The sequence below is a fragment of the Saccostrea cucullata genome, unplaced genomic scaffold (genome assembly GCF_032062105.1).
Source record: "Saccostrea cucullata isolate Sc308-1 unplaced genomic scaffold, CSIRO_AGI_Scuc_v1 ctg568, whole genome shotgun sequence".
Lineage (NCBI taxonomy): Eukaryota > Metazoa > Mollusca > Bivalvia > Ostreida > Ostreidae > Saccostrea > Saccostrea cuccullata.
The window spans coordinates 127,286-140,162 of NW_026933360.1; the positions used below are offsets into that span (position 1 = coordinate 127,286).

At 33.1% G+C, this 12,877-nt stretch overlaps 2 protein-coding genes across 2 annotated transcripts in view; one reads left to right on the forward strand and one right to left on the reverse strand.

Annotated features, from left to right (window-relative positions):
- Nucleotides 1-12,877, reverse strand: part of LOC134238092 (uncharacterized) — a 381,131-nt gene that overhangs the window by 52,519 nt on the left and 315,735 nt on the right. The window lies entirely within an intron of this gene.
- The window catches only part of LOC134238093 (cleavage and polyadenylation specificity factor subunit 2-like), an 82,595-nt gene continuing 70,726 nt past the window's right edge, over nt 1,009-12,877 (forward strand). Inside the window, exons 1-8 of the mRNA XM_062720219.1 lie at nt 1,009-1,143; nt 1,579-1,738; nt 2,060-2,165; nt 2,400-2,529; nt 2,729-2,844; nt 3,069-3,157; nt 3,625-3,723; nt 4,894-5,016. Coding sequence (XP_062576203.1) covers nt 1,058-1,143; nt 1,579-1,738; nt 2,060-2,165; nt 2,400-2,529; nt 2,729-2,844; nt 3,069-3,157; nt 3,625-3,723; nt 4,894-5,016 — 909 coding nt within the window. The 5' untranslated portion in view covers nt 1,009-1,057. The remainder of the gene's footprint in view (nt 1,144-1,578; nt 1,739-2,059; nt 2,166-2,399; nt 2,530-2,728; nt 2,845-3,068; nt 3,158-3,624; nt 3,724-4,893; nt 5,017-12,877) is intronic.

The window sequence follows — 12,877 nt, forward strand, 5'->3', positions numbered from 1 at the left end:
GATTTATGCATGTATATTTTTATAATTTTCAACCTAGCTATTATTTACTAATGTATATGTATGACTTTGATCTTTGTATTGTGTTGTGTTCATTCATAATAAAATTTTGTTTAAATTAAATTAAATTGACATAATTGAATACTTCAGAATACTTAATAGTAAGTAATAAGCGTGGCATAACTACATACAACTTTGAAGTATAACCAACTGTAAACAAATTTACATGCATAGGAAATGAATAACAATATTTTTTTTTTTTAGAATGTATATATAGCAATAATAAACACAAATAAACTAAATAATGAAATAGATGTGACTAAATAGTAAATAAATAAATAAATAAACTAAATAATGAAATAGATGTGACTAAATAGCTTATCAAGATGGTCAATGACTATGATGGGACTGTGGTGTAAATAAATAATTAGATAATTAACATGCTCACCATTACAGCCTTCTTTGAAGATCAAATATCTCTGATTTTAATTGCACCGAAAATAAGGTGTCACAAAAATTACTGTATAAACAGAGGGTAAACAGTGTTTTTCCAAAAACATCATAATTATAAATATTATAATTATAAACAGTTATATGTACAAAAAAGCCGAATTATTGAACTATAAGCATGATAAGGCACTATTGAAATTGTTAATTAATATTTATTCGGAACGAAACCACGCGGGTCGAACAAGGAATCGGGTCGTAACCACGCGGATCGAACAAGAAATCGGGTCGTACCCACCCGCATTCTTCTCAAGTGGCAAAGTTCACCGGAAGTTGATAAAGTTATCGTTCTTTTCAAAATGGAAGCTGTAAAAGCGTGAAACCCGGCGGGAGATCATGATTTGCTTGTTAGCGTTAAAGCTCTCAATTTCTTAAGAAATGAAGATCAAATCTATGTAAGAGTTATTACTATTCGTTTAATATTAAAACTCTGCATCTACACAAACAAATCAATTTCTGAAATATATTGAGAAAAAAAATATATAGAAACAATAACCACATTATAAAACTACAGCCATTTTCTGGGGCTCACAATGAGTCACCTCCATGCTACATGCTACAGGTGGATGAGTTCCGATTTCTGTTGGACTGTGGTTGGGATGAAGATTTCAGTATGGAATTCATCAGAGAAGTTAAACGGTCAGCAGATAAGCTATTACTAAATCAAGCATGTCTTTCTTTTTTGAAGTCATGGTTTGGTGATCCAGACAATAATTTTATGAATTTCATTTTCTAAAAAAAATTAAAATACTGTAAATCACTTTTTATTAGCAAGAACTTTATTTTCGCTTAATTTCGCGAGACAGTGTGCATGCGAAATATCAATTCTCTCATATAATAGTATTCCTTAATGTATAAAGCAATAACCACAATACATGAATTTGTCTTGCTTATCAAGAGTCAATGACTATGATATCTCACGAAAATAAGGTGGAGTGGAATGTATATTAGGAGGAATTATATCTAGACACGATGAAGCTTCTTAATTTCTTGATTGTATAGTCGAGACTTTTGTTAAGTCTTTTTTTTCTAAACTTATGTATTTATTTTACGTTGTATGAAATATAATTTCAGACATGCTCATCAGATTGATGCTATTCTGTTGACCTATCCTGATCACATACACCTTGGTGCTCTCCCTTACCTGGTTGGAAATGGAATTTTGAACTGTCCCATTTATGCTACCATTCCTGTGTATAAAATGGGACAGATGTTTATGTATGATTTATATCAGGTCTGTTTAAGACATTTTTTCTTAGTAGTATATTAATATAAACATTTGTGTAGATAATATATTATCTGTGAAATTTGGAAATCATGATTCTATTGTTTATAAAAGCTCAGCATCAGAAGATCTTTTCCCAGAGTTATTTTTGACTTGTGAATATGAATGGCCTCTTGTCTAATAAAAATTGGATTTTTTGTCCCAAACAATGAACAGCAAATTTCAAACTGCAGTTAAATTCAATATACTTCTATGAGTTTTTTTTTTTTTTTAAATCATCCACATTCACATGTATTGCAATTCTAGTAATGTTAATTTTATCTCTGTAAGTCTCGGCACAACACTGAAGATTTTGACATATTCACTCTGGATGATGTGGATGTTGCTTTTGACAAAATAGTGCAGCTTAAATACTCACAGACTGTCAATTTGAAAGGTAAAATTATATATATTTACTTAAATAAATGTTTTAAAATTTGCAATAATTTTGCTTAATAAAATTTTATTTATTGGAATTATTCATCCATTTAAACATATGTACATGCATATTGATGTATTTAACACAAATTTGATTATTAGATTAATAAGAATGTAAATATAAAAAAACTAAATAATTGTGATCTGGCTGGGGAAATGTGAGTTTAAAATCCTCTGAATGCTAATTTGAAAGGAAAGGGACATGGTCTACAGATAACACCTTTACCTGCTGGTCACATGTTAGGGGGGACGATCTGGAAAATCATCAAAGATGGAGAGGAAGAAATCGTGTACGCTGTGGATTACAATCACAAGAAAGAAAGGTAAACCCAAGGAAGATTTATCGTTCACGTAGACTAAAATTCTAAAATTAGGTAAATCTTTGATATTTTAATGGGTCTAGGTGACTTGGGCACTCATCATCATTTCTCAGAAGAAAGAAATGAATATTAGGGACAATATGCTGTATTATCATCTAAAATTCATTCTGATGAATATTTTAAATGTATACTGTTCCTTTAGACATTTGAATGGCTGTGTTCTGGAGAATATTTCAAGACCACATCTGATGATAACGGATGCATTTAATGCCACATATGTGCAGTCTAGACGAAGAGCAAGAGACGAGCAGTTATTAAGTAAGAATCATATACATGTAGAATAGTTCTGAAGTTTGTTTCAGAATATTTAAAGTTTACGCACATTCAGAGATTCAGTGACTATTAAAATAATCTGTGTAATATTCTATATGAACAGGTTATATAATTATGACTATTTTGAAAAAAAAGGTTAAAGTATTCATACAATTACAACTTAGAACTAAGAATTGAAATATATTGTTATGAGGATCAATATTTAACAGCAACAATCCTACAGACTATGAGAAATGATGGCAATGTGCTGGTTGCTGTGGATACTGCTGGCCGAATGCTAGAACTGGCTCAGCTCTTGGTAAGTTAAAGAGAAAAAAGGAGGCTGTTTTCTTCATTAGATCTAAAGAAATAGTTGAAACTTATAAGAATTCTTCATACCGGTAATAGTGTTGCAAGACTAGATTCAATTTAAAAAAAAAAAATCATGAAGCCTAGGGTAGAGTTTGGCCTTAAGGGGGGGGTCAAAGTTTTACACAGGATTATATAGGGGGAAAATCTTTTTAAAAAAATGTTGTAAAGAACAACAAATCTATGATTTGTCATATTGATTTGGAAGCATCCTCAGGTTGTGTAGATTCAAGTTTGTTCGAATCATGACCTCAAGAGGTAGGATCGGGCTGCGATGGAAGATCTAAGTTTTGTACAAAGGAATATATAATATATAATGAATAGATTCTAGAAAATTCAAGATGTATACTCAATTCTAAATGATACAGTATTTTATATTGCTTTATTTAAAATACATGCATGTCACTAATACTGTAGGATCAGATGTGGAGGAATTCTGAATCTGGACTCTCACCCTATTCCCTTGCCCTGCTCAACAATGTCAGTTTTAATGTGGTGGAGTTTGCCAAATCTCAAGTAAGTTTTAATGGTCTAAGATGAAACCTAGATATAAACATTAACCTAATACCCTAATACTTCTCCCTAATATATAACTTCTGCTGTGGCCTGAGAAAAATATATTGCTGCTGGTTACCCAACTGATCCCATTTTCAATAATTTTTTTTCTTGTGAAATCTGGAAATGTCATGTCTGTATATTTTTCTTCAAATATAACCATTGATACCATATATACTCTCCTATAAGTTTGATTTTTATTAATTAATTTTGGTCTGAAACTGTCTGTCCCACTTATGGGCTAGTCCTAGAAAATTCAATATTTCTCTGGAGGAGGAAATAGAGAAAATTTATAAGAGAACTATAACTTGACAATGAATAATCATTTATAATGCATACCGTAGAACTTAATATAATGCAGAAAGGGAAAGTCTATTTTCAACATGCATTAAGTAACAAGTGCTTACAAATTTTAATAAACTTATAATTGTAGAAATAATTATTTATATCAGATCAAATATAGTCATACTTCCTGAAAATACCTTCAAACACAGGTAAATACAATAGGATAAAAATCTGAAGTTGGCAACAGATTCTAGTAAAAATCCATACTGATCGACTTATAGAAGGTCATTGGCAAATTGCTACAAAATGCATGTATAATAATTAAAAGTACAATTGACATAAAAGAGACTGACTTACAAGAAGATATTTAAGGTGGATCATAAAGACACTGAAATAACCATTTGTAGAACTACAGCAAAACATGCTTATAATGAACACACTTACAGTGAATTGACCCATATAACGAAGTGATTTTCATTCCCCATGTCTTTGAAGTTTAAAATAGTGTGATCTTATCAGATATAAAATGAAATACGTTTATAACGAAGCATAATCATTTGTTCCTGTTGCTTCGTGATAAGTATGGTTTACTGTATTAGCAAAAGATATCACTAGGAAAATTAGATTCAAAGTGTTGTTTGATAAATGTATTTCAAGTCATATCTCAAAAAAAAACTCAAAACAAGCAATATAAACAAAATTCTGTCTATATTCCCTAATTTTTCTGAGCTTGTACTGGTACACAGATATTTTTTTCTAATGCTTTGTGTGTTTCTTCATAGTCACTGGAAAGCTAGCATGGGAGACTTTTACTTTTAGATTCTGTTCTGTAAATTTGACCTTTAGGTGGAATGGATGAGTGACAAAATCATGAGGTCATTTGAAGAGGCCAGAAACAACCCTTTCCACTTCAAACATGTGAAGCTGTGTCATAACCTAGCTGAATTGGCCCGAATACCAGAGCCAAAGGTCTGTATATATGTAAATATATATCAATCCATTTCCCAAGCTGAGCTGGCCCAATTACCAGAGCCTTGGAGCCAGTACATATATGAATAAAAATAACCTTTTCAAGTTTAAATATGTAAAGCTTTGTGATAACCTAGCTGAGCTAGCCCTAATACCAGAGCCAAATGTTAATACATGTATATATATAAAACAACATGCATATCTAATATCACCCTTCCTTCAAATTTAAAGTAACATGAGGTGTCATATATTTTTGAATTCAGATCATCTTATTTGAAGGAATATCACAGTTACCAATAATTAAGTGCTAATAGAAAAGGTGTTTTAACAAAGTAGTATTTGATTGAATCAAATATAAATTTTATTTAAAAAGATTGAAAATAGACCCTCAAAATCTGGGATAGAATTACTTATGTGTATTTAAAAGTATGGGTGTGTCATAAAATCTTCAGAATGTTTCTCCCAATAAGAAGGACATTAAGCTAGACACTAATTCTCTTATTTTGTTTAAAACACTGATCAATGAGTGTACTTTAAAGTACTACATCATTATGATCATAGCAATTAGAGGTGATGATATTATTACCTCTGAAATCACTTTTTTGTGGCCAAACATGCATTGAAATGATGCAATAAAAATACTTATAATGCTTCTAGTTGTTTGCAATAAGTGTAGCATTTAAAGAATAAGCTACTTTAAATTGTTTACAAAAGCAAATGCAGATTTGTAAATGGTGATTATTTATTCATTAGCAAGAATTCCACATTCAGAATATTTAGAGAGTCAAGGGGAACTTATAAAGCTTGTTTTGTTTAAGCATATTTGTAAATATCTTAAAAAGAGCCACAGTGACACAATTAAAAAGGGACCTTCTCTGAAATACCCAGCGGGGGATATTTGTCCCCTTTGCACAGTTCTCACGATTTTTTACCTCCGCCTCAATTTTTTTTAATTTCTGTTTTCTTCATCTTAATTCTGATCAGGATGGGTATTCAACTACCACTCATTTTTCATTTTAAACCCCACGAATATCGGCATGATTTTAACAGGTGAAAAGATAGTAATTGCTGCAATACATATTAAACAAAGGTCATTGGTTGTTAAAGATGGTGATGATGTGAAGTAAGAGATAAATGGACCTCTGCTATGACTTTTATTTGCATGGGTATTATAGATAAATCTGCAACAATTGACCAGGTCAATAATAAGTCTGCAAAAAGGAAAAAATGAAAAAAATATAAAATAAAAGCCACCCGCCTGCCTCAATTTTTCAAAAAATTCGGATGAGAATCTAGGATTTTTTAAAAATTATAGCCGAAATGGTAATTTAAGGATAACTATAAATGAATTATCTCTCTTTCCCTGGATATGAATTTGTTTAGATTTACATCCACTGAATATTTTTTTGTCCCCCGCTTGAAAAGTGGGGGATATTAATTTGGGTTTGTCCGTCCGTCCGTCAGTCCGTCCGTCTTTCTGTCTGTCTGTAACGCTTTCGTTTCCATACGATATCTCGAGAACCCTTTGAGCTTTTGCAATGAAATTTAGCATAGCAACTTCCTATGGACTAAAGAAGACCCCTATTGATTTTGAGGTCAAAAGGTCAAAGGTCAAGGTCATAAATAAGCAAATTCTGTCTGTTAAAACACTTTCGTTTCCACACGATATCTCGAGAACCATTTGAGCTATTGCAATGAAATTTTATATAACAACTCCCTGTGGCCTAATGAAGACCCCTATAGATTTTGAGGTCAAAAGGTCAAAGTTCAAGGTCGTAAATTTATACATTCTGTCTGTATGTAAAACTATCATTTCCAGGCGATATTTCAAGAAGATTTTGAGCTTATGCAATGTAATTTTATACCAAAACTCCTAGGACGTCTCTCGCCCCTCTCAAAGTGCCCCGCCCCGTTTGTTTTATTAGTATTTATAGTATTACATGTCGCTATTTTTAGCGCAGGGGCATGAGGAGAGTTATTGCGTAAAAAAACAGGTTCTCGGCGGACATTATGTTCTTATTACATCTATTAGAACTGTTTAATAAAGGCTTAATAAATCAAACACCATGGATTGTGTAAAATTTTGAGAATACCGAACATAAAAATATGAATATATACATGTATGTGACTTCAATTCTGCATATACTTCATAGCGCGTAAAGCGATTCCGTGGTCTAGTGGTTATGTCTCTCGCTTCAAATGTGAGAGGTCCTGGGATCGAATCTCGGTCGATCCTTTCTTTTTTTTTTTTTTTTTTTAAATACTTTTTTTTTTTTTTAACTAAATGATAGTATTCAGCATGTGAAATGAAAAATTTATGAGGCTATAAAATCATCATTACAGTGTGATAAACATTCCATATAAAAAAATCTATACACATAATAAAGAATAAGCAATCAAATCTTTATATGCATATTGACATACATGTATTTTATTTGCTTCAGTATACATGTATACATTTAATAATTCTACAAATTCAGTCAGGGGGAGCCGACTTTTTCCCTAAGCGGTGGACACGAATTCTCTGAATTAGCTTGTCTTTTATTTCTTATGAAGACCATTGCCATTAATCAGTGCATGAACAACACTAAGCAAGCCATGTGCACAGATTTCATGAACAATGGCTGTTCCATCACTTATTGCATACAATGACATATTCATCTTAATTGCAATATTTAAACAAATTTAATTTTACTTTGATTGAGTTTTAATACAGATGTAAATATAAACAATAAAATGCTTTCTTTGTTTGTTAGTACGGGAATTAACGTCGCAGCTATTGCAGAAAAAAAATTACATAACCCGCTTTTGTATTTTTTCTGCAACAGCTGCGACATTAATTCCCATATTAACAACCAAAGAAAGCATTTTATTATTTAAATTCTTCCAATGTCTCTGTCAGAGATAAAATTACTAATAGTAAACATGGTAAAAATGCTTTATTTCTACATAAGTCTACTGGTTCATCGAATGGTGCGGTTACAAAAAATTACAGCTGGGCGGGACAAATAGAGACAGAAGCGGGACTTGTAGCTCATGAATTTGCGGAATCAAGAGCATGTAAATATAAGGAATAACTGTCAGATTTTTTGGTTTCATGAAGATTATCAATCCATTATTGATTGGCTTGTGTGATAATTTTATGCATATGCAAATTATCCTGCAAGCCACTCGATTGATCATCTTGATGAAACCAAAAAAAATCTGACAGTTATTCCTTAATTCCAGCACAGAAATGCTTATATCATAACATGACATCATAAATATATGTATGTACAATATTTTTTTAACAAAAACTAAGGCCATGATTTAAAAATTCCTACATTATGATCCTTGAAATTTTTTTTTTACTGCTAGCTGCCCTCATTTTTACAAAGAACATTAATATCCATATTTCGCACATGAATTCTTTGAGTCAAGACCTTTCTTTTGATACTACCCTATTTGACCTCTTGACATTGACTTTGGAGTTCCTTCTACTTTTGCAAAATTTTGCCAAACTTTATCCTTAGTTACAATTTAAGAATGGTTGTGGGGGGCTTTGATATTTCATATGTGTATTTCATATGTACAGACCTTTGGATGCCAACATTTTTTACCTCTTTGCACTTTACCTCTGAGTTTGACTTACTTTTGAAAAACTTTTTATCTTCGACTTAAATTTTGAGTGATTGATGCTAGGATTTTTAAGGTCAAATCATCCTTTTCTAATCTATGATAATAAAACATGACTAACTTTTCTTATAAGTTTGGCTCAATTAAAGGTGATTCAAATAGTTTTCTAGAATTCATGTTAGATTTTTTGATGCATTTGACTCTGTCATCTTCTAAAAGGATATACTGGATATCTGTTGATTCAGAGCTCCAGATAATTTTTTACCCCAAAGTGTATTTACTCCCTGATTTTCAAATCAATGCAGATTTTGATTTTCAGCAAAATGATTGAAGAGTATTTTGTTTATATATAAATGTTTTGACCTTTACTTTGATTTTGAGCTTGTAATCAAAGTATGAATTTTTGAAGAGGGAAAAAACTTCAAATGTCAGTTCCTGCATTTATTTGAATAAATTTTGTAAATACCAACAAGACTTTTTGCTAAGATTGGGAAGCATTCTTTTTTGACAAGGAAGATTATACAGTAAGTCAAGGTACACTGTGCCATAGAGTCAGAGAAAAATCAAACACGGAGTTAACCTCAATTTGTATCATTAAGTAAGTCAAACCTGTATTCTTCAACTTGTTGTACACAGTACTTTTGTGGTGTAATGCATATCTATGATTGCTAATGCGTAATTGTATGCTCTATTTTAATTTTCAATGCGTATTTTGTCAAATTTAATGCATATTTCTGCAAATACGCACCTTATCTGGAGCTCTGTGATTTATTTGTCAGAAAATATTATCTTAATTTAAAGGCAATAGAACATTTATACTCTTGGGTATAAAACAGGACACCTTAGTAATAATGTCTAATAGCATATGATTTATGTAGAGTGTAACAACAGACCTTATTAATGTATTATTTCTTTTCCATTTGTGATTCTGTGATGTGGTGATCATGTTTTATAGATTCAGAGATAAAAATGCTTATGATAGAAACAGATGTTTTCCATTTACATGTAATTAGTTCTTAAAATATATTGTTTTTTTTAAAAGTTCATCTGCACTAAGTTGTGACATCCCATGTGTATATATAGCTTTATAGCATTTTTCTTTGAAAGACAAAAGTACAAATATTCAATTTTGCTTTTTTTTTTTTTCTATATTTGTACATGAAATAATTGAGTATTAAACAAGAGGCCCACGGGCCTTATAGGTCACCTGAGTATTGTGCAACAACTTTCAAACAATTAAATTTGGTTCGTGTTTTAAACCAGAGGCCATGACATTCGCAATTCACAATTTTGAAAGAGGCACCATTGCTGATCATAATTAAAGACTTGGCATGCTTACTCTATTTACTTAATACCCAGAGGAAGATCAGACTGAGAGTAACATTAAGAGAAAATGCACTTCCACTTTATAACCAGTTGTGCACCTCATCCCAAAGGAACCACTGATCCTGGGGCCACATATTTCAAAATTTTGCAAATTTTGTCATAAAATGGTTGATTAATACCAAAGAGCAGATTTCAAAGCATTAATTTATTTTCAGACTTTGTACCCCCCCCCCTCACCCCATACCCAGGGGGGCATAAAAAATAACCATTTTGCTAGATGCACCTTTCTTCATCATAAACATATATACTTGGATCTTTGGCATAAAACCCAGGAGCAAAGGAAAGATTTTCAAAGAATTAATGCATTTTCACTATATGATCAAAAGAGCCCCGCCCTAACACCAGAACCCCTGACCCTGGGGTCATAAAATTCACAATTTTGGTAGAGGCACTCTTGCTCATCATAACTTTGTGCTTGGTAAGTTTATTTAATACCCAGAAGTAGAGAAGAAGATTTTCAAAGAATTAATGCATTTTCACTATATAACCCATAGAGCCCCGCCCTAACACCGGAACCCCTGATCCTGGGGTCATAAAATTCACAATTTTGGTAGAGGCACTCTTGCTCATCATAACTATGTGCTTGGTAAGTTCATTTAATACCCAGAAGTAGAGAAGAAGATTTTCAAAGAATAAATGCATTTTCACTATATAACTAATAGAGCCCTGCCCTAACACCTGAACCCTGACCCTGGGGTCATAAAATTCACAATTTTGGTAGATGCACTCTTGCTCATTATAACTATATACTTAGTTAGTTTATTTGATACCCAGAAGTAGAGAAGATTTCAAAGAATTAATGCATTTTCACTATATAACCAATAGAGCCCCGCCCTAACACCAGAACCCCTGACCCTGGGGTCATAAAATTCACAATTTTGGTAGAGGCACTCTTGCTCATCATAACTATGTGCTTGGTAAGTTCATTTAATACCCAGAAGTAGAGAAGAAGATTTTCAAAGAATAAATGCATTTTCACTATATAACCAATAGAGCCCCGACCTAACACCTGAACCCCTGACCCTGGGGTCATAAAATTCACAATTTTGGTAGAGGCACTCTTGCTCATCATAACTATGTGCTTGGTTAGTTTATTTAATACCCAGAAGTAGAGAAGAAGATTTTCAAAGAATAAATGCATTTTCACTATATAACCAATAGAGCCCCGCCCTAACACCTGAACCCCTGACCCTGGGGTCATAAAATTCACAATTTTGGTAGAGGCACTCTTGCTCATCATAACTTTGTGCTTGGTAAGTTCATTTAATACCCAGAAGTAGAGAAGAAGATTTTCAAAGAATAAATGCATTTTCACTATATAACCAATAGATCCCCGCCCTAACACCTGAACCCCTGACCCTGGGGTCATAAAATTCACAATTTTGGTAGAGGCACTCTTGCTCATCATAACTTTGTGCTTGGTAACTTCATTTAATACCCAGAAGTAGAGAAGAAGATTTTCAAAGAATAAATGCATTTTCACTATATAACCAATAGAGCCCCGCCCTAACACCAGAACCCCTGACCCTGGGGTCATAAAATTCACAATTTTGGTAGAGGCACTCTTGCTCATTATAACTATATACTTACTTAGTGTATTAGATACCCAGAAGTAGAGAAGAAGATTTTCAAAGGATAAATGCATTTTCACTATATAACCAATAGAGCCCCGCCCTAACACCAGAACCCCTGACCCTGGGGTCATAAAATTCACAATTTTGGTAGAGGCACTCTTGCTCATCATAACTATGTGCTTGGTTAGTTTATTTAATACCCAAGAGCAGAGAAGAAGATTTTCAAAGAAATCATGCATTTTCACTATATAATCTATATAGCCCCGCCCTAGCACTAGAACCCCTGACCCTGGGGCCATGAATTTCACAATTTTGGTAGAGGACTCAATGCTCATTACAATCATGCCAACAATTTGCCTGCTTGATGTTCAGGAATAAAGAAGAAGATTTTCAAAGAATGCACTAATTTTAGTGGTTTTGGCCCCACCCCTCAGGCCCCAGGGGGGCGGGGACCATAAAATTCACAAATTTTGTTCCCCTTCACCCATAGATGCTGTATATCAAATTTGGTTGAAATTGGTTCAGTGGTTTCAGAGAAGAAGCTGAAAATGTTCAAATGTTAACACACGACGCACGACGCACGACACACGACACACGACGACGGACGAAAACGGATAGCAATAGGTCACCTGAGTAACTCAGGTGACCTAAAAATGATTAAAATTATGTTTCAGGCATAAAAAAAAAATACTAAACAATTTGAGATGAATGATTATTGAATGAAATTTGAAATCATGGTAAACATCAGATTTTATTAGGTCACCTGAGTAACTCAGGTGACCTATTGCTATCTGTTTTCGTCCGTCGTTGTGTGTCGTCCGTCATGCGTCGTGTGTTAACATTTGAACATTTTCAGCTTCTTCTCTGAAACCACTGAACCAATTTCAACCAAATTTGGTATACAGCATCTATGGCTGAAGGGGAACAAAAATTGTGATTTTTTACGGTCCCCACCCCCCTGGGGTCTGAGGGGTGGGGCCAAAACCACCAAAATTATTGCAATCTTTAAAAATCTTCTTCTTTACTCCTGGACATCAAGCAGTCAAACTGTTGGCATGAATGTAATGAGCATTGAGTCCTCTACCAAAAATGTGAAATTCATGGCCCCAGGGTCAGGGGTTCTGGTGTTAGGGCGGGGCTCTATTGATCATATAGTGAAAATGCATTATTTCTTTGGAAATCTTCTTCTCTGCTTCTGGGTATTAAATAAACTAAGTAAGTACATAGTTATGATGAGAAAAAGTGCCTCTTCCGAAATTGTGAATTTTATGGCCCCAGGGTCAGGG